The sequence below is a fragment of the Clinocottus analis genome, unplaced genomic scaffold, assembly GCF_023055335.1.
Source record: "Clinocottus analis isolate CAN_PGR_092001 unplaced genomic scaffold, fCliAna1.0.p SCAF_20, whole genome shotgun sequence".
Lineage (NCBI taxonomy): Eukaryota > Metazoa > Chordata > Actinopteri > Perciformes > Cottidae > Clinocottus > Clinocottus analis.
The window spans coordinates 7,027,500-7,049,526 of NW_027175932.1; the positions used below are offsets into that span (position 1 = coordinate 7,027,500).

General features: G+C 42.8%; 1 protein-coding gene across 6 annotated transcripts; it reads left to right on the forward strand.

Annotated features, from left to right (window-relative positions):
* The first annotated feature begins 281 nt into the window (after nt 1-281).
* LOC137791288 (ninjurin-2-like) lies at nt 282-21,878 on the forward strand. Of its 6 annotated transcripts, none has more exons than XM_068586083.1 (5): nt 282-565; nt 17,777-17,913; nt 18,090-18,169; nt 18,474-18,641; nt 20,226-20,310. In XM_068586083.1, exons 1-4 carry the CDS (start codon nt 470-472, stop codon nt 18,626-18,628), a joined length of 468 nt encoding a protein of 155 aa, XP_068442184.1. In that variant the 5' UTR covers nt 282-469; the 3' UTR covers nt 18,629-18,641; nt 20,226-20,310. The 6 variants fall into 6 exon arrangements, with proteins under 6 accessions (XP_068442184.1, XP_068442185.1, XP_068442183.1 ...); XM_068586084.1 differs by lacking the exon at nt 20,226-20,310 and adding an exon at nt 18,994-19,078; XM_068586078.1 differs by lacking the exon at nt 18,474-18,641 and adding an exon at nt 18,994-19,196 and having other exon boundaries at nt 283-565.
* Nucleotides 21,879-22,027: the final 149 nt, after the last annotated feature.

The following is a 22,027-nucleotide window of genomic DNA, read 5'->3' on the forward strand; positions in this document are numbered from 1 at the left end:
TTTTTGTTGAGCAAACACACACAAATAGACACAAAGTTGGGTGTGCATCAGTTTGGTCATTCAAATCGAGTGATAGATGGAGGCTCATTTTAAATGTGCTACCACTTGGACAATATTTGCCTGTTTCTTTTTAGTGTGACGGTTCATTCTGTATTCCGGCGAACTTACAACCTAAATTCGGTGGAGGTGGAGAACAGTGGGAGAAAGAGACAGACTGGAAGAGTGGCAAAAGAGAGAGAGAGGATTGTGGGGGGGACCAGGATGGGGTGAATAAGCCGTTTGTTTGTCCCTCGGCTGTCCTCCCTGGCCTTCCCTGGTGCTTGGTGCTTGGTGCCTGGCGTCCAGGGTCATTTCCTTTCATAGCGACCACTGCCATCCTCGCATTAGCATTTTCTCCGCCGTGGGGGTAACACTCGAGTGCAGCGAGTGTGTGCGTGTGCTAGGTCGCTTGCGCGCTTCGGGCCTTATTATGCAGGGACTCGGGAAGACTGAGAGAGGGGAGCCGGGCCGAGACATCGACCTGACGTCGCTGAGATCCACCATGCCGGCCAGCGGCCCTCTGCAGGTTAGTGCACCCAAAAATAGAGAGAAAAACTGTGAGAAAAAAACAGAGAGCGAGACAGGTAGAGACAACGGGGACGGACACAGGAGGACGAATGTGATTGCCGGAATAGAGACGCATCTTTCTGTTTGTTCGGCGATGGCCTCTCCCTCTCTTCCTTTCTGTTTCTCCCCTCTTCCTTTCACTCTTTCATCGCCCTTCTTAACAGTCTGGGCCTATCCGTGATTCTGAGTCGTTGGTCCTGTCTTAGCTTTGCCACAGAGCTGCGGTATGTCCTGCCTCCGTGAGAGCAGAGGATCAGAGGGTTGCCGTGCGGCTCTCTGGGTTTCGACTGAGTGTCCGTACTCTATTCTGAGAGCAGGTTACGATCGCAACATCCATCAAATAGCAATTAGGGCCTAGGTGCAAAGGCTAATAAAGTCCTCTAATGCAGCCAGTGGTCAACAGAACAGGGACTCACTAATGCCAAGAACAAGAGGTCAGGGTAAGGTTGGGGCTTTGAGAAGATGCTTTTTCTTTCTTTCATTTCAACATTATCATTTATAAGGCCTTTTTGTTTCATTTTTAAAGAATACATTTTGTGTTTTTTTTGTTGAGTTAAAAAAAACAAGTATTGCATTACTTTCTTCAAATATCCTCTGACTGATTATTCACTACTAGGAATGCACATAGCCTCTCCAACACACACAACACACACACACACACACACACACACACACACACACACACACACACACACACACCCTCCCTGGTGTCTGTTGCGATTCATCTTCTGTATCAGTGTCAGGGCCAGCAGTGTTTCTGCCCATCAACCAGCAGGGCTGTCAGTTACCGGTAGTATATTTAGCTACACAGTCTCCAGTGAACAAAGTGCTATTACTCAAGAGAGTGTGTGTGTGTGTGTGTGTGTGTGTGTGTGTGTGTGTGTGTGTGTGTGTGTGTGTGTGTGTGTGTGGACCTAGTTATATATTATGTTCAAGTCCCATTTGCTTCAGCCCTCTAAATATAACCACAGGGTATTAACACATTGTGGATGTTATGAAACCTAAACCCCAAACAAATCCATCTTTTCTTTACCATCTGTTCATTATATTGTTTAGATCTTGTGGAAAATGTGTGTGTGTGCGTGTGTGTGTTGGGGGATGCTTATTGAAACCGTCAAATTCAACTCTCAGTTAAGTTGGACCCAATAGTGATGCTACTCAGGACGACAGTTGCAGCAGCAATATGAATTTATAGAGCTGCACACATGAGGTTGCTTCTTGCGAACCACGTCCACATTTACCTCTCATGAATGCCGGTTCTGTTCATTCATTTAACGAAACACACACAAACGCGCGGTTACTGTCAATCCAGGAATTTCCCTCTTCTGCGTATCAGTGAAAATGCAGTTTAAATACAACGTTGGGCATCATTTGTCATAGTGACTGCGGTAACTACACAGACAGCTGTTACAGGAGCTGCTGTGTGATTCAGCAGCCATTGTCAAGAACAAAAGTTCATGCATAACATGGATCGTTGATGATGATTAAAACCACCACGAGCGCCAACGACCATCACAGATCACCAGCTGACAGCGTACAGCAGCATGTGTTCACCATCAGCCTCCAGCTATGACACTCACGATCACGTGGCTCGAAATGTTTCCGGCCAAGTCCTATCCACAGCTATGTCAACCCTGTTTCCTTAATTATATGTCGGCAGACGTGAAGAGAGAAATGTGCGATCTCCAAAAAAAGCGTACATGACTGGATGCACGTTCCCGTGTGTTTAAGAAACCGCTCTCACAGCATGAGACACATCCTGTATGTCCGTGCCAGAGGACGCTCGCGGTGCGCATGTGCCTGACTGAGGCATTCATTCATCACTGCATTACGCATATACCTTTGCCATGTTGTCTTTACAGACAGATGACAGATGTCTGGTTGCCACTGGACTTACTTACACTTCCTTGTGTACAATATGAAACCTGCCACTGGTATTGCAAATGCAATGCAACGCAAAAAAAACCTTTGTTGAGGGCAGAAACCCGTTCACGACAAGGTCCTCTCAGTCGCTGCTCTGAAAAGTCAGTCAGCATAAAGTCATGTTTTCAATGTCACTAAGAGGAGTCATCATCATTTTTATCTTTTTTTACATAAAACCCAGCCCCACAGTTTGATGACAGGACGGGAGGAGGGGGAGGGGGGGTTCACTTGATCTGCTAGACTTTGAATGTGTTTCTCAGTCTCTGAGTTCACGACAGCTTCTCAACATCCAGCCATAAGGCACTCTGCACATCTCCAAATAAAGTACAAAGGAAGCCGTTTCATTTGGTGGAATTGGATTCATGAGGTTTTTGAGCGTGAAGCTGCTACGATGAATCTATTTCTATGGTGCAAAGGCTTTACACCTTTATGTCACTCTCTATGTATAGAGCACAGCAACAGGGCGCACAGCGCCTGACACAGAATTAATAGGAATCACACAGCCTCTCCAAGCATGGACGCCATGGAAGAAGCTTTCTTGGTGGTTAAATGCTGCCATAAAAGACGACAACACGTATCTGTAGCACAACAGATTTTAAGTGTCCTACATGGTCATCAATGGAGTGAAATAGCCTGAAGCAGACAATGAGGACAATCATCTGGTGTAGGAGGTCACCATTTAATGAGCTTCGCCTGCAATGCGAAGCCCCCGTTAAAGAGGAACTGGCAAACAATCTGGCTGGGCTGCCAACTAGCGGAGACTTCGTGTTCTTTTCACACGCGGCGCCTGATGGCGCCCAGCTGTGATCATGTGGTCAGAAGTTCAATGAACTTTAAATTTATGTGGGATCACTGGAGCGATGCCTTTCCTCACAAGATCGAGTGTGGGTTACCTAGCGTCGTATACTCTAGCCTCGCCTGTGAGGATGGACTTTATTACATACATAGTCTTATGAATATATACTTATAGATTACATTATGAATTATAGACTATTTTCAGTTGTGGGATCATCTCAGAATAATCTTCGGTGTCCATGTTCATGGAAATGGAAGAATGTTTCATTCAGTGCAATGATGTGGCTCATTGGTTCTTTGTTTTTCTACAGCAATTGATCTCTATGGCACAGAGAAATGAGCTCTATCAATATTAGACAATACCGACTGTCAAAATCAAGTCCCTGCTTTTGTTTGTTTTGTGAAATGATATCACAGAGACACAGATGATTTGGTCTTTTCAAAGCCCTTATTGTGTTGTCAGTCATGCCAACAATGATGATAATCATAGTGATGGATGATCAAGATAATATTTGTCACAATAACAGTTGTGACAGTTGTATTCAATTTGTTCCGCCTGACTTTCTCCTCTAATCAACAACTTGTTGACGGCAATAGTTTTTCTTTGATTCATTTATTTTAGTGCCTGCTCCTGTGTGTCCCTCCATGACCACCATCGCATCTTCTTCCCACTTCTGTCACCTCCCAGAATACATTGCTGCATCTCTTTGACGTTATGAGTGTTTGTTTGTGTGTGTGCCCGTGTAACATCTTCTTGGCTCCTACATGGCAGATGTCACATTCTGAGTGCGGCTGTGAAGTACGAGAAAGTGTGTCTGTGTGTGTGTGTGTGTGTGTGTGTGTGTGTGTGTGTGTGTGTGTGTGTGTGTGTGTGTGTGTGTGTGTGTGTGTGTGTGTGTGATTCCGGGAACGTTCATTTGAGACTCAGCTGAGACTCATCTTTAAATTACTTGTTGTGTCATAGGCCTGTAATGCAATATTTAACATTATATATAGAATGGCCATAATATAAGATCTTATGTATGGCCAAGACAGAAGTTTGTCTTTACGGTGAATATATAATAGTTGATATTATTCTTTCTACTTTTTCAAATGCTTTGATCAATTCTGTCTCCCTTTCTTGTCTTCTTGACTGTCATTCTTTCTTGTCCCGTGGGGGAAGTGTGTGTTTTCTTTTCATTTGCTGGGGGAAATGACAGCCAACTCGGTTTGAATCTGAAACAGCTTTTTCACGGGAACGGAGCCCAACTGGCTGCCGTTTGTGTGCATGCGTGTGCTGCAACGTGAAAGGACTTTGAGAAGGTTTTAAAAAAGAGCCATGACAAGTGATACCAGACGGAACTTTAGATCCCACCAGATACAAACAATTAGATTATCACACACACAAACAAACACAAACATACACACACAAAAGTCTTCACTTCCACTTGAGCAGATAAAATCCCGACTACAACGTCTCCTTAAATGTGTTATTTCTTAATAACGAGACGCTGCATGACACATTTCCAAAAGACACTATTTGTGAGAAAAAAAAACACAAAAGAATTCTCCTGAAAAACCTTGAGCTGATTACTACTCATGAAATAAATCACGGGCTGCAGCGTCAGGCCAAGAGTGCTGTGCCACACTTTTGTTCCTCATCCACTTGTTCCAGTCGTTTGTGCCAAGAAAGAACAGGAAACCCCCTCTCTAGTGCCGAGGCTCCCCTGCTGGGACACTATAAATCACAACACTAACTCTCACTCTTACACACGCACACACACAATTAAAAAATGCACTTACAAATCCAAGTTCACTTGACAGTAAATCACTCCGTTCACAGGCTTTCCTGCTCTCTTTGTTTACCCTGCTCATAAAAACGCCTGTCGACGTGTTTTTTTTTCTTCTTTTTTTTCTGAGAATTCATGAAGTTGTATTTACTTTCAGAGAACGCCCTTGCTCTTGCATGTGGGTTCACGAGAGTGAGAGCGTATGTCCAGTCGACGCACAGTGTGTTTGTGAACATGTAAATACGTGGCCTGTGTGGCCGTTGTGTGTGCAGCGCTCAAGGACGTCACAGCGGCACTTCAAGCTGTGTGTACAAGCGTCCAACCCATTGTTTCTTCCTCGATGCAATAGCACGGTGTTGCTGTGTGAGGTCATCTGTGCTTTTACTGCGTTAAAGGGGAAAAAGTGGGAGCGTGGCAGGAGGGATGGAGGAGAAGAAGGAGTGTGGGAGGTGGGTGAGGTTCTGTCTTACCTCATCGAGTCTCCGTCGCTGATGTCCCCCCGGTGCCTGCGCTGCTCATGGGACTATTGTTGATTTCCACACAATGAGATCACGCTAACGGTGGAACAAAAGCTCTCTGTTATTAATTGTCCTCTGTGTGGAAGCACCAAGGCATCGCCAGTCCGTGAAGGGCAAAACGCTGCTGTGGTCATTTGTGTTTAATTGTCATAGCTGTTTCATTGAATTGAAAAGAAGAAGAAAAAAACACATTTTGCTCATATTCTACCATTAAATTGTCGATCAAATGTTTGTTTTGTTCTTTTGAAGCAGGGAAAAATTCATCTTTGACAGACAATTGGAGAAAAATGTAGCTCCTTTTAAAAATAAACTCTACTATATGCGATAGCTACTGTTTTAACAAGCATGTAGCGGCATCTTTTATTTTTTAAACGTCCCCATGACCGGATACATAAAACGTTTCACAACTTGTCTAAATAAGCCTACTCTGTGCAAACATATACATCATCTTTAGGAGCCTCTGGGGACCAAAAGAAATGTCCTGTCTCAGGTTAAGCCACCTCCTCTGCTGTATCACATTAACATTTGTGCCTCTAGTTGTGTGAATGTGTGTTGATGGAATATATGTGTATCCTTTGACCCCCTCAGTGAAAATAAACAGCAATAACTTCTCTTAGACAAATAGTCATTCACCTCTTCTCAGAGCCACACGCACACACTTACACACACACACACACACACACACACACACACACACACACACACACACACACACACACACACACACACACACACATATACATTATCTATATGTTGATGAAGAAAGATTGATAACCTTTCCTCTCAGGGAAGCACTAACTATTGGATGGATTTAAGATCCCATGGTCTTCCCTCTAGTTCCATCAGCGGGTTGACATGTTTATGTATTGAAATATCTCGGATGGATTGCTGGGAAATTTAGTTTCCAATAATCATGGTCCCCAGAGAATGAATTGTAACAACAATAATATCATCATCATATAGGATTTTCGGTCCTAAAGTTCAGAGCGGCAGTGCATCATTAACCTCATCATCAGGGTCATTCGTTTGTTGTTGGCGATGCGATAGTTATTATTCTGTTCACTCCCTGCCGATAACTTCAAGCTACATTTGAATGGATGTGAATGAGTCGATCGAAACTGATAGTTAGGACGTGCATGCTGTGTGTTTGTGAAAGCAGACCTGGCGCTGGACTTTAAGACGTTTGTCTCAGTGGAAAAACTTCCATCATAAAAATTAAACACTTTAATCTCCAACAGTGGAAGAGTCTTGTGGTTGTATGAAATTACACGCGTGGCTGTTGAAGGAGCTTTGATCAGCGAGGTCTCAGATCCCTGGTGATCATTACCACATTGCCACAGCAATAATAACTCCTGTGGTTACCCGGCAGCGAGACTTTTCTCCAATTTTCTTCTGTTTCTTTCAACACACACGAGCTGATAACAGTTGTGTAAAATAAGTTCTTCACTGTGAGTCCAGAATGCAAACCTCAGCTATGCATTGAACATCTGATACGTCTATATTGACCACACAATAAAATACCATCATGGTTTTTATTACAGGAGTGAATGGACTTCTCTGTGGGTGTAGACATAGGCTACTGAATTGCATTAAAGTGTGTCATTGTGTGTGCATTTCTGTGCAATTACACAAAAATGTTGACCGAGGAACGTGGACAGTTATGTGCAGGTACGTCTTGGGATGAGGAAGTGTGTGTTTGTGTGTGTGCAAGTGTGTATTCATGTGCACATTCACGCAGTATCTTTGACGTATCTACACACATCTCGTCACGCATCGCTTACTCGGCTCGGGCGTAATCCTGTTGCCTCGCGGACAAAACGAGGTAAAACATGTGTTTTCTATGTCCTCGCTGCCATCTGTCATCCTCGTGCACGCACGTCTATTAACTTTCCTTTCAACCTACTGACACGTGCACAAAGCAACAGAGTCAAGGACGGGTTCCTGTGTGTGCAACACGTACACACGGAGACAACGTGGCTGCGGCCGCGCTGCATAGTTGGTCATATCCGACTGGTAGAACGAGCGTCGCAGGTGCATGTGACTGTTGTGTACCGAGGCGCACGTTGCACCTGTTAAACCTTTGGCTTCAGGAGAGTTCCACCCATCACATCTCGAGTAAACAAAGTGCTGGCAGGGATGGAAATGTAAAACTGCCAAATTTAAAGGACCATGCTGCTGTTGTTCCAACTTCTTCTGCACAAACATGGCGTGCATATGTGTATTTAGTGTGTGTGGAAGCAGATTTCAGGACAGCTCCGAAAATATCCTCCCTTTTATGCTGAGAAGAAGAGGAAAAACACCCTGAAATCTGGTTTCAGGCTTTTGATCAAGAGCTTTTAGCTCATACCCTCAGAGTTGTAACGACGGCCTCTCGAGGCTCGGTTGGTTACTTTAAACATCTATTCCCTAACAAAAAGCTTTGCCATTTATGAATGGATGTACATTCTTTTACGGGAATGTAGTGTTTATTTAATTTCAGAAGTTTGGATCTCCAAGCTCAGGCTGAGATTGCATTCGGGCTTTCTCAGACAATAATACTTTACTATTTACTGTATTTGACTCTACAGACAATGTAGTCTTATCTGTTCTGGCTTTGAACCTTTGTGACAGTATAATATATGAGTATTGTGCCCCAAAGGGGCAGAACATCCTCAAACTTCTCAAAAACTCACAGTTGATGTTTTGAAAATTGATAAAAGATCCCGAAATTCCTCAGTTAGAATGCATCTGTTGGTAATATAGGAAGCAAATCTTTCCACTCCCATTTTTAAAAAAAAGAAATTTTTACTGCACATGTTTTCAACCACAGTGTCTTTATCTAAAGATTTGGGATGCAGCTCTGGCGCACAACAGCAGCATTCTTGGAACTCGGGAAGCGGGTAATGCCCACATGCACACAAACACAGAGGAAGGAAGTGTGTGTGTGTGATGAAGGCCGAGCCATTAAAAGCCAGGAAGCCGCCGGGGGGGAATGGCCTGCGATGTCACACATGGCTGAGGCCTGAAAGCTTGAAAAGGGGCGGGGGGGTCAAACTCCGAACAGGCTTTGGCTCATCTGCTGAATACAATTTTTAAAAAAGACATTGGAGAAAGAGACATCTTTCATCCTACTGTTATTTCATCAGACTTATTTCACACCACGCCTCCGACCCGAAGGCACAACTCCAAAACACAGCCACACGCACAGTACTGGACAGCTATTTACAGTACAGTATACAATATGTGCACAGGCGCACGCATCCTGCAGCAGTGTGCTCCTCCCATGCTCCTCTGCTCGTGTTTGTTTTGGATACTGCCACTCACACTCATGTTTGTGGCAAACGGACTTTTCGTATCAATGAACGATAATTACCGTCAAAACCACATGTTCGGACACGTTGTGTAATCACGGGGTTGTTACTGTATACTTCAAGGCTTACATGACTCATGATTTAACTATTTACCGAGTGTGTTGCTGTTTTTGATCCTTTATTAAGTTTGGTTCTCATATCTTCAGTATGACACACACACGTTCACACAAAATGAATAAGCAGGATATTTTGATGTGACAATCATAATAGTATGCGAGATGCCGTGTGTCAGGAAACCATGCTCAAACTTCTAATATTTCATCTACTCTACGCCTTGAATGTCACCTAAAAGTTGTACAAAAACGAACAACACATTCTCCTGCAGTTTTAAATGTTTACCTGTCAAGCATCTTTGCCCTTTTTCGTCCTGGTAGAACGCAGCGCCGCAGACGACTTCCACTCAACTCTTTTCACAAAATACTGAGCATTTCTTTTTTTTATGAAACCTTTTTGGGATCAGTACCTCGTTCCATGCAGCATTTCCCCCTGAAATGACCTGTGTGTTGTTGCTTTTGAGACAACATTCCTGCAGAGGGAAGGCCTGCAACCAGCTCCCACAGGAGCAAACATCTGCACCCCTGAAGGGTCATTGAGCAACTCACTGTTCTCCTGAAGGGTGGCAGCAAGCAAAGAAGTCAACAGCATGTCACTGGAACACTATGATTAAGTCTGATTTATTACTAAAAGAGTATTGGCATTAATCTTTTTTTTGTCATAGTATGTCAATTCCGGTATTTATGCCCCTGTGGTTCACAGACTGCATACCCTCATGCACCTTTTTAAACAAACACAAAGGAACACAAGGAATTCCAGTTATTGCTCCCGTCTTCGCTCTCACAAAGACTCTCTGACTTCAGTCGGTCCACTTTCCAAACATGCCTTCCCTGCAATAAAACCTTAAAGCAAACACTCAACAATGACGAATATATTTTTACAACTGCACAAATCATCCTGGAGAGCGGGGCGAGGCTTTTTTCATTAGCCATTGTGTGAAGTAACCGAATGTGTGTGTGTGTGTGTGTGTGTGTGTGTGTGTGTGTGTGTGTGTGTGTGTGTGTGTGTGTGTGTGTGTGTGTGTGTGTGTGTGTGTGTGTGTGTGTGTTGGAAGGGATGGGCATCCAGTGGTAAATAACAGAATGTCAAACAGCTCCAAGAAGGAACAACAACACACAATTTTTGCTACTATACAACATATGTTATATTTAAGTCCATATTCTATTCAGTCTCTTTTCAAAGTTTGTCCTTTTCTTCCGATCTTTCTGCTTCATTTTACGAATGACAGGCTAATAGCCAATGCTGGAATTTGACTATTTTTTTTTTTTAAAACTCAAAATCACTTTTTAAAGCCTATGAACTGGATTTTAATGCACATAAAAATCAAATCAGCTGCAGGTACCTATTCTACTTCGGACATGTCTATATGTGCTCGCTTCTGTCGTGGATAACGTGAAGAAAATGCAGAACATGGTCGAGTGAGACACTCCTTGAGAATGAGAAACCTCCGTGAATGTGAATAGCACGTTGCTAAACTGAGCTGCAGACCAAATTCTTTGTCGCGTGTTGAGTGCAGCGACCGGCAGCATAACTGCACTCCAATGTTTGTGTTGGAATAATATTAGGTCAGCACGTTTGTCTTGAAGCATGATGAAAAGCTGCATTAGTTAGTTCAAATCCTCACATCATTATAATACGACGTCTCCTTGACACTAATCTGACTGAGCTGTACATTCAAGAGATTTACATTTTCTAGGAAGCGTTTGGTGACTCAGGCTGTGCATACTTCTCATTCCTGCTCGTCAACACTCAAGTTAACTGAAGGGGCAACCTCAGAGAAAGCGGCCTCCTAAACAGTACGATTGTATCCGTACATGTGCGTGTTTTGCAATGTTGCCATGGCAGAACGCACATTTATTTCAAGGGTATTTAGCATGCCGAAAGATGCTATAAGAGTGCACAACACATGTCAGCCTCTTACGCAACAGACTCTTCCAGCATGGATGACGTCAGAGGTGATTATGAGCTCTCCTTACACACACACACACACACACACACACACACACACACACACACACACACACAGCTGCACTCAACCTGCACCTGTAGCTATTGTCAAAGGGTTCTGTCGTGCTATAGATAGCTGTTCCCTAAACACAGTGCCAATTAATGAGATTGTAATATTTTAACACAAATCCAAAATAGATGTTTTGATCAATCTATTACTTTTTCTGTAATTTTTGAGTTCTTATTTTTCTTGGTTGTTATATCACTTAAAAAGTCAGACAAGATCAATTGAATGGATGTAAAACCTTTTGTTGATATTCCACACATTGACTTGGTGATTACAATCAAATTAATAATGCAAAGCTACATAAATAAGAAAGAAATCAACGATAATATAGTATGAAAAAATGTATACAAATATATATTTTTTTAATCTACAATTTGAATACGCAACCTTTTGTATGGTTTCCGTAGGCCAGCAACACACAAATGCACACGCATGTGCTGAATTGAAACAGTGACTCTGCATGTGTCATGTCAAATCACAGTGGAGGTTTTCCGCGCTTGTGGGTGACATTGTGTTGGTCTGTGTGCGGGCGAGTGTCTCCCCGCTGTGGATGGGAGGTCAAAGGTCAAAGGTCATTGAGGTTGAGTGGGTTTGGTCATTTTCCAAATGATTCTCTCTCTTGCAAACACACAAACAAAAGTAAAAGACCGTTAAAAAATCCATTAGGTTTTTACCAGGCCTCTCAAAGTGTCATTCAGGGGCCGCACATGACAACGCGCTGCGTGTGTTTCAGCGCCGGGCTCCCGGGCCAATCACAACCAAGTTAGTTCAACTTGTGCTTACGTCATAGGCTCTGCTGTATGATGGCCCGTTGCCCTGTCATGTATTTCTTAAATTCTGTTCAAAAAACATTTGCAAAGTCTAGCAGAGAGGCATAATTTAATTATTTCTGCCCCCTTCAAGATATCTTTGAGCTACACAGAAGTGATCTGACTCTGGCACGAACGATAACATTCTGCAAAAACTCAGAGCATGTGTTTATATTTGCTTTATCCGGACTTTAAATGAAGTCTCTCTCTCTCTCTCTCCAGCTCTCTCACACACACACACACACACACACACACACACACACACACACACACACACACACACACAATGTATTTTTTTGTACATCCTGCCCAGCAATCACTGAGGCGTCCATCCTGCTCGCGCTTCATTGGATAACAGGAGGAGGAGGAGGGTGACACTCCTCATCACCATCACAAATAGAACGATTAAAGACAAAAAGAGAGAACATAATCAACATGAAGGTGTTAAAGCTTTGTTTGTTACTGGTACAATGTGCCGTGTGGGGTTGATATTGATGCTGTCATGTTTTTCTATTTTCATTTTCTCATCAGTTTCTTAAAGATACCATGTTACTTTTTTTTTTTTTTTTTTTTTTGCAATAGAGTAAGAAATATATCTTTGATTCCTCCTATTTCCATTGATTGAAACCACACCTAATGTGCTACTTGGAAGTATTTACTAGATATGTGTATCTCTTGTCAGTTACAGTTATCTGTACAGAAGAGGTTTGAATGTAGTGTGTGTCCTATCAGTTGATGGGTTGTGTGTCTCTCTTTGAGCCTTTCTGTCTGTTTATCAAAGTGGAACGCAGGAAGTGGAGTTAAGAAGAAAGTGATGGTTTATGTGATAGTAAACAGGAGAGGAAGAAGGTAAGGATCAAAAAGGACGAGGCTGTGTGTAACAGTAAAATTACATGTGGGTTCACTAAAGGGCTCAGCAGGGAACAGGTTTGGGAGAGAGACTCACAACAATGTGACGGCCTTTGGGTTTGGCTTATTTACTCATTGGCTCTGTGGCCTATGAAACACATTTTCCAACCAAAACATAAATATCATCATCATCATCATCATCTTTAAGTTGGATGTTGCAGCATCTGCCTTAATAAATAAAAGGAAACACACACGCAGCAAGTTAATCAAGGTTAATCAAGATCAAAGGTCATTTGTAGACCGTGTGTGTGTGTGTGTGTGTGTGTGTGTGTGTGTGTGTGTGTGTGTGTGTGTGTGTGTGTGTGTGTGTGTGTGTGTTACAGATACAACATATAACAAATGCAAACAAATAACCAGAAAAGCAACATTTTGCATGCTGACCCGTTTGCCTAAAACAAACAAATGCTTTTATCCAGGGCGTTCCTGTTTTTGACAAACAAAAGTATTTCCATTATTAGACCTATAATAAAAACCTAAAATAAATGGAAACCTTGGTTGTCTCTGCCAGGAGAATCAAGTCGTCGCTGGCATGTGTGTGTCCGTGAGTGTGCACCTTTAGGTCTGTCAGGGATAACCTTGCATTCTGCTGTTGCACACTTTAAATAATATACAGTATACAGACTTGTATCTTTGTCCGGCAACATGTGCATGCTCAAGGACCGTGGTCGCTGAGTACCTCGCCACCACTCAGCCACTTTACTGAGTGCACCTTTCTCGTGGTAACAGCAGGCGTGTGGGGATACCGCAGGTCCTGGGTTACATTCAAATTGACTCCCGTAATGAACACTGGAGGCAGCGAACACATCTGGAGCATCTGTCAGAAATGCAACAGAAGAGGAGTGACTGTCGATCTGTGCAGTGCGGCGTCACATAGTTTTCATCGAGACTAAATAGACACTCAATGTCATGCAACACCACTCGTGATGTCTTGAGTCCATACGTGCATTGTTTCCTCTGGAGCCCATATGGGCGTGTCTGCACTTTCGCAGAAACGTTGACCACGCCGTTAACAAGGAAAACTACCGTAGCAAGAAGCCGTTACGAGCTATTTCTAAAAACAGGCATGTTTGAGTCCAACACGGTTTGAGTAAGTATAGTGAGTCCGACACGGTTCTGCTGCCAGTGAAGTCAGCGAGAGAAAGCACAGCTCATGTCGTTGTCCCTGCCTCTCTTCCCCCGCGTCACGCTGACTCCTCGTCTTTGTGTCACTATCTGTTTCTCTTCATCTGCTTTTCTGCTTTCTTCCTGCTCCCTCACCCTAAATGGCAGTTACATAAAAACCAAACAGAAAGATGACGCCTTTGGGCAGAGAGAGTTTTGGGAAAAACACAGATGAAAAACAAAGAAACCCAGTCAAAGAGGCGAGCATGGACACAGTCATTCAGTCAGACAGACAGACAGACAGACAGACAGACAGACAGACAAAATAAGACATTAGAAGAAAACCAGAGCTCCACTCCTAGTTGGTCTTCTCTTCCTATTGGCCATAATGGCAACCAATAGGAGTGCAGGGGAGGAGCACTTCCTGTAAAGGTCGAGGGGGGGCTCCCATGTGGTCTGAGGTATATTTGTGTGTGTTTATGTGCAATTAGAAGTGTAAAGACTTGTAGTTGTTTTGGTGCATGTTGGTGGAACACACGTGCATATCTGAACAACACATTTAAGTATGTGCCTCGTGTGTTTTAAGCGTGTGTGGAGCTGACGTGGGTGTGTGTACATTATGTAATATGGTCCTGGGCCTTGGGTTCTGCATCAGGGAATTTAGGGAATGGAAGTTTTACAGGCAGTAGTGGCTTTATAAATACCATATGTCCACAAAAAACATTGGGAATAAAAGAGACCTTCTGTCTACTGAGGAATGTTTTACTTACTGAGCTCAGTGCTGGAGTTACCGTTTATACTATTATTTTTATTATAGTTCGTAGTCATTCTTATTATTGTTTTTATTACTCATCCATAGCTCTATGGATTTAAATATCAATATGTCACTCCCTATGGGATGGCTTTCCAGGACATTTGGTTCATGCCATTCATTCATGTTGCCTTCGGGAATTGTAGTAACTTTTATGATCCTGTGACTTTTTTATTTCTTGCTATCGTCAGATCAAAACTTTAATGTGTCAAATATTTTTGATGAATGAATCTAAATGATTATGTATACACTTATCTCAAAAGTTGATTGAATTCCAGCCATGAGACTGAAGTAAATTTAAACCAGTAGGATGTAACATCCAACCCATCGTTCCCAGCAATCACAGGATTCACACGCACTCACAGAAATCCTTTGAAGATGCCGAGAAGCAGATTCACGTTTCAATTTAATCTTTTATTGTATGTGGACAGTAGTCATCTTGTGCGGTTACAGTCATTTTAATCTTTAGGCAATAAGCTAACCATATTTTACAGTAGTTTTATTCACTGCAGCTAAGTATCAATCCTCAGAGGGAAACCTCCAAATCGGCAGAACCCCATGAGATGAGACAACGTCCAGTGAGCCCCCGACAATGAGGCACTGATATGTCGTAGCTCCTGCGTCTGTTAGACGCACAATGAAGGCAGCTGTAGAATTAGTTTCAAAAATAAAAAAATAAAAAGTTGTAAACGCTGGTTCTGTACAGACAAACAAGAAACTTTTTTTCTCCTCATTCCTCAAAAGCAAAAGCTGAGCCAGGTACTCAACCCTTTTATGACTTCACCCCGAGGCCAGCTGCTCGCGCACAGCTTCTGAAGATATACGCGTGTAACGCTGCTCACCACCGCTTGTGCCGTAAACAAGGACCCGGCCCTCTCTATCCGGTGAAACAAAGGGCAAAATAATAATTTCATAAATCCAGACATGTTTGCATTAAGCGTGATAAACTCACACACGTCAGTACATTTAGAGAGACATTAAACTAAGTGAACACACATGGTCCGTAAAACTGTATGTAGGCCATTCCAATGTTGTGATTGTGTTTTGATTGTGTGTGTGTGTGTGTGCGTGTGCGTGCGTGTGTGTGTGTGTGTGTGTGTGTGTTTTGGCGGCCTGCCCGAAGCTGATGTTGATAAATTGTGACCACATGAGTCCCCAAAGGGGAAAAGATGGAAACAAGCCAGTCCATATATACATACTTTTCTCTCTCCCTCTCTTCCCGTCTCTATATCTGAGTCTTTTTTTCACATACTCTCTCTCTCTCTCTCTCTCTCTCTCTCTCTCTCTCTCTCTCTCTCTCTCTCTCTCTCTCTCTCTTGGAAAACATTCAAAGGGCTGGGAACACGTGTTCATCGTGTTTTGACAGTCTTACAGTTCTAGGAATTGCTTCATGCTTTTCTTGGAGATTCCTCCAGTCTGGATCAAGCTGTACTGTATTAAAGTATCGAACAAAATATATCACATGTGTTGGGATCACAGCATCAGGACGGATAAATTGTTCTTCAAAGAAATAAGATTATTCAGACTTTAAATCTAACCCTGAGATAAAATATGTTGTACCTTTTGGATAAAATGCAAGGTGCAGGTTATCCGAAAATACAAAAAATCGCATGCTTTTCCTCCTACGCAGAGGGACGGTTTGTTTTTGGTTCTGGTTTTGTTGCACTCGGAGAGTCCAAAACCTACATGTGAAAATGTTAACATCAACATCTTGTTCCAGAAATCAAAGCACCCTTCTGATAAGACATAGACCTCATTTGAACAGCGTCAATAGAAAATATTTTCTGCAAAAGTGCACCTGCCAAGTTTCTGTCTGCAAGATTGCCAGGAGAAACCGAGACGCATGACGTCAGCCCACGAGCACACTGTTTACATCTCCCACAGTGTTGTCCCAACAACTGAAAAGGAAAACAGTGAACTGAAAACACTGTCGACTGTTAAGGAGTCGGTAAACTTCAAAAGAAGGAGTCCGTATGAAGCGTCGGCCCAACACACACATTCAAAACCAAGGCAGCAAACGCGGTAAAGCTGCAGGTTTGAACAATTACTGTACATGCACAGTGTCAAAGTTGTGTTTATTTTGGAGCACTGAAGCACATTTTAGCCGAGGGAGGTCATAAAGTGCAATGTGTCCCTATTGTCCACATGATTGGCTTTACACATATGATCTATAGGTCTCCCCTCATCACATCTCTGTTTCTGCACAGCCGAAAGAAAAACAGACTGCACTGTTTCAATCTGCACTGACAGCGCCGGGTAAAATGATACATTCACAGACAGAAGTTGAATCTATAGCTCAGTGTAGAGGAGTCTGGGCGTCTGCAGTCCATGAGCTATGTAGCAGAGCAATAATTAAAGTAGATCTTGGTCCCCGGCATAGAAAGACTTCATGTAAAGATGTTAAACACCACCTCTTTTTGGCGAACGTTGTGTTATGTTGGGTTGGGTTTCCTTTATCACACACATACACACACCTTTATACACACACAGTTGATTTGTGAAATATCAGATGTGCAACAAAGTCAAACTCTTTGTCATTCTAATAACTTCAATTAAAACTCTTACAATAAATGAGCCACGAGAAGAAGAAAACAGAATCTGCGCTTATCTCATCCCTGCTGCTATACAAGCAAGTACACTAAATATAGTGTAATGGGGGAATAAAAGGCATTAAAATGATGTATGTGGAGTTTTATTATCATTATCATTATGACTTGGATTAGGTTGGAGGATTAATAAATACAAATATGAACGCAGTTTATCGCATCTGACTTTTCCTGGCAGGAACCTGTGGAGGTGTTCTTGGTCTTTGCTGCCCCCTCCTGGTCAGAACTCAGCACAGTAACTTGAAGATCCTCTCTACTTCTTTACCGTGTTTTTGATCGAGGCCTGTACAGTACCAAGAACAGCAGCAGTTGCAATCATTTTATTTGACATTATGTCCGGATTATGAGATTATTATTATGATATCTCTCCATCTTGGGGCAAAACAGACGACAGAAAAAACTAAAAAAAGAAGAGAAAACTCATCCAGACACGATGGGCGTGAACAATTGAAGCCATTGAGAAGCTGTGCTGATCACTTGAGATTTGTAATATGAATTATGTATCTCTCAGGGAGGCTCCCCCTCTAATCTGAACATGAACCTTTATGCCACCAAGAAGACGGCAGCTGAGGGCATGTTGGACATCGCTCTGTTCCTGGCAAACATCACGCACATGAAGACCGTCATCGAACAGGGAGCCGGCTACAGGTACAGTGTGTGTGTGTGTGTGTGTGTGTGTGTGTGTGTGTGTGTGTGTGTGTGTGTGTGTGTGTGTGTGTGTGTGTGTGTGTGTGTTTGAGAAAATGTTTAATGCTCTTGAATTCACTGCCGCCTCACACAATAAAATAATATAATGTTATATCGTTTCTCTCTCTCCTCCTCAGGTACTACGCTGCCGTCCTGACACTCATCTCCTTCTCCCTTGCTCTCCAGATAGTGGCTGGAGTCCTGATCATCATCATTGGTGAGCCTTATATTCATTTTACAGCATTAAAATCCATCAGATATCCATCCTCCATGCTCTTAACCACTCATATTAACACTCTAACACACCGACTACTGATTTGTTGTGAAGACTCACTCGGTGCAGTCACTGTCATTTCGCACAAAATAGTTTCGAGCAAACACATACATTCTTTTTGCAACATGAGCTATGAATATGAAAGGCTGATGAAAGTCAAATCGCATGCATTGCAACAGATAGCAGAGCGTTGTTATTTTGGTTTTGTTGTTATTTTTGGTCTGTGTGTGTGTGTACATTATTGCAGCTCGGCGAGACATAAGCGAAGAGGCCAATCAGAAGCGCCTGGACAGCCTGAACAACACCACAACCATCTTCATCTTCCTCATCTTCGTCACCAATATCTTCATCTCTGTCTTTGGGATGGAGCGCACCGGCCTCTTTGCCAGGATGCACTTCTGACTTTCTGATGCAGGCAATGATTATAATATGTAGACTTATTGGGAAAGTAGGGAAAGATTCTGACACATTCAACCTGGGACCAGACTATGCTCACAAACACACACACACACACACACACACACACACACACACACACACACACACACACACAGAGAAACCGAAACAGACAAGTGTGACTTATCGTTCTACTTAAAGTACTAATAAATTGCAGTATTTCTGTACAGTATTTCTGATTTTACACAGGATGAATGGATAGGGACCAACTAGGTGTGTGTCTGTGTGTGTGTGTGTGTGTGTGTGTGTGTGTGTGTGTGTGTGTGTGTGTGTGTGTGTGCGTGTGTGCGTGTGTGCGTGTGTGCGCGCAGCTCGTTGTGAGCTGACCAGCCTCCCCTCTTGTCAGCGGTTGTTAAACTTCCTGAACAATCTGACCACCGGCATCATCTTCCTCACCCTCATCGTCAACATCATCAAAGCCGCCTTTGGCACACAGCGCAGCTGCTTCCTGCGATGGCTGCTCCAGCGTTTCATTCTATAGGCCGATGACAGATAACGCATTCAAGCACACACCGTACGTACATTCACACTCACAAAACGGAACAATAGCGTACATGTCGAAAGTTGAATTTGTATTGGAAGCAGCTCTAATTTCGATCCACTCACGTGTGATCCTGAACAAAATGCTGTATGTTGCTGTAGCGTGACACACCTTTACGTGTAAAAACATAGGGACATTCACACTGCGAGTTTGCCTCCGTCAAGGCTAAACATGGAAGCCCATGTCGAAGGCGTAAATATGAAGCGACAGCTAGCTGCCTGTTAGCTTTGCTTTCAGACAGGAAAGAGCTTTCTATCTCTGTCCAAAGGTAACTAAATCAAAAAGTCTAAAACTATATAATCGACAGATTAAAGTACGTCTTCAGGGTTTTTTTCTTCTCGTGTGTGGATGGTGCACGCTTCCCGACATTTTGAGCTACTCCTTTTAGAAGTTGAACTTCTATTAGCAGCGAGACATCAGCTTCGTACAAACTCCAGTCGTACTGAAGTTGAACGAGAAACCTCCCGATCCCAGTAATTTGGCTTAAAGGATGTTTTTTGACCTAAATTTGCACTACTGTGTAATTGTGTCCATTTGCCTTTGTATTGACTTTATTCATGCCACATTTAAAACTTGTCTCACTCACTTTGCTCGCTTCAAAAATAGAAGGGAACTGGAGATCCAGACGAGCTTAAACATGTCAACTTGGGAACATTTACGCTACAAAACATAATGTGGATACTCGATCAGAGTCAACAAATGTATCCCAAGTCTGCTACTGAGGAACCTCCTCTGACTGGGTTCGCTGGGGGTTCTTTGCTCCACAGCATCATCACAGTCATTTGTATTTGTTGAGCGAGTGTCAAAAGGTCACGTGACCTGGACCGAGGCTGGAGGGCGTGTGACTGGAGGGTCGATGGAGACGGTACTGTACGTATGGGGCAACTGTGAGTTCATGTGTGAGTCAGCACGCATCAACCGTCTGGCTGTGTGTGGATGTGTTTGAAGTGTTTGAAATTGTGTGTTTGTGTGTCTGTGTGTGCGTGCGTGTGTGTATTGTAGCCCGCAGGGACCTGAACGTGGTGTCCAATCAGAAACGACTCGACTACCTGAACAACCTGGCCACAGGTGTCATCTTCCTCACCACGGTGACTAACTTCTTCGCCAGCTTCTTCGGATCCAAGAGGACCGGCTTCTTCCGCTGGCTGCTGGCTCGACTCCACTTCTGACACATGCGCACACACACACACGGTCAACATGCTGATTCACAGTGGAAATTTACTGTGTCAATTCAAATCGCATATGTTCAAACATCACATCTTATTCATCGTTCGGGCTCTTGAGATGTGCGTCACGCTGTAATCCAACTAAATATTTTCACTTTAACCAACTGAATATCTATGTAAATATGTTTCATCTTATTTGCTGCCATAATATGCTTGTGCAAAAATGGTGTATGTAATGGTTTTACACTTTACTTGTTATTCCTTTTGGAAAAATTGTTTTATATGATTTTTTTAAAAACTTGATTGACAGAGAAAATGAATTTTAGGTTCAAATCAAACAAAAAAAAACTGAGTAATATAAATAAAACATATCCCTCTAATATGTACCCACACATTCTGAATAAATGTAGCAATTCTATGTTTATTGTGTGTTTTATTTGCTGAAGATCAGTTAATTGTGATTTGTTACTCGTCAGCTGGAGTGTAAATAGTGAACGCTAAGCAACAGGTGCACTGTATAATAATGTCACAAGAGATTGTGTGTGTGTGTGTGTGTGTGTGTGTGCGCGCGCGTGTGTGTGTGTGTGTGTGTGTGTGAAGATGTCAGTGTTTAAAGGAGGGAAATAAAGTGGCATTTTAATTTGTGCAATTATATTACGGGAGTCAAAATGTACGTGTGTGTGTGTGTGTGTGTGTGTGTGTGTGTGTGTGTGTGAAGATGTCAGTGTTTAAAGGAGGGAAATAAAGTGGCATTTTAATTTGTGCAATTATATTACGGGAGTCAAAATGTACGTGTGTGTGTGTGTGTGTGTGTGTGTGTGTGTGTGTGTGTGTGTGTGTGTGTGTGTGTGTGTGTCTCACAGGCCGTCGGGACCTAAATAACTCAACCCTGCAGAAACGTCTGGATTACCTGAACAACGTAACAACCATCATAGTCTTCATCACCACAGTCCTCAACTTCTTCAGCAGTACCTTCGGCATGCAGCGCACTGGACACTTCCCATGGCTCATGATGCGCATTCACTGACAGACACACACTTCTGACGATTACTAAAGTTATAGACGCCCTCACAACACAGCTCATAACACACATTCATACATACATTATTATTCTTTATTCCTACGCTTAACTTTTCATGTAGTTACTGGATGCACTCATCAGTTTCAAGCAGCCGTGTTGTACTGTTAACACTTGCTTTTTTATGATTACATAACTTAAATAAAAAGAAGAATACTTCATAATTATGTAAAATGCCCTTTTTATTCAGTTTATTCCGTAACAAGTTACACATTTGCTCAATGTCCATATAGAGTAAAATGTAATATTAGCATGATAGCTCTTCTACTATACTATATTTACTTAAAATTCAGCGTGGTCCAGTTAGATAGAATCGCCTCATGCCAAAGTAAATAAATGTTCTTGGAGTTGCAACGCTTATCGGAATACACACATTTGAGTGTCATTTCGTAATAAAAAATGTACAACGCGTGTTATTGGTTGGTGTGTTTCTTGGACCGCTGAACAGGTGTCGTAAAGGCCGGAAAATTGTGCAGTATTAATTACCTATTCGTTATTAGGTCCAGTTCCCGATACAGCAACATCTGGGCCCAGAACCGGACCGCAGCCTACAAGTGGAC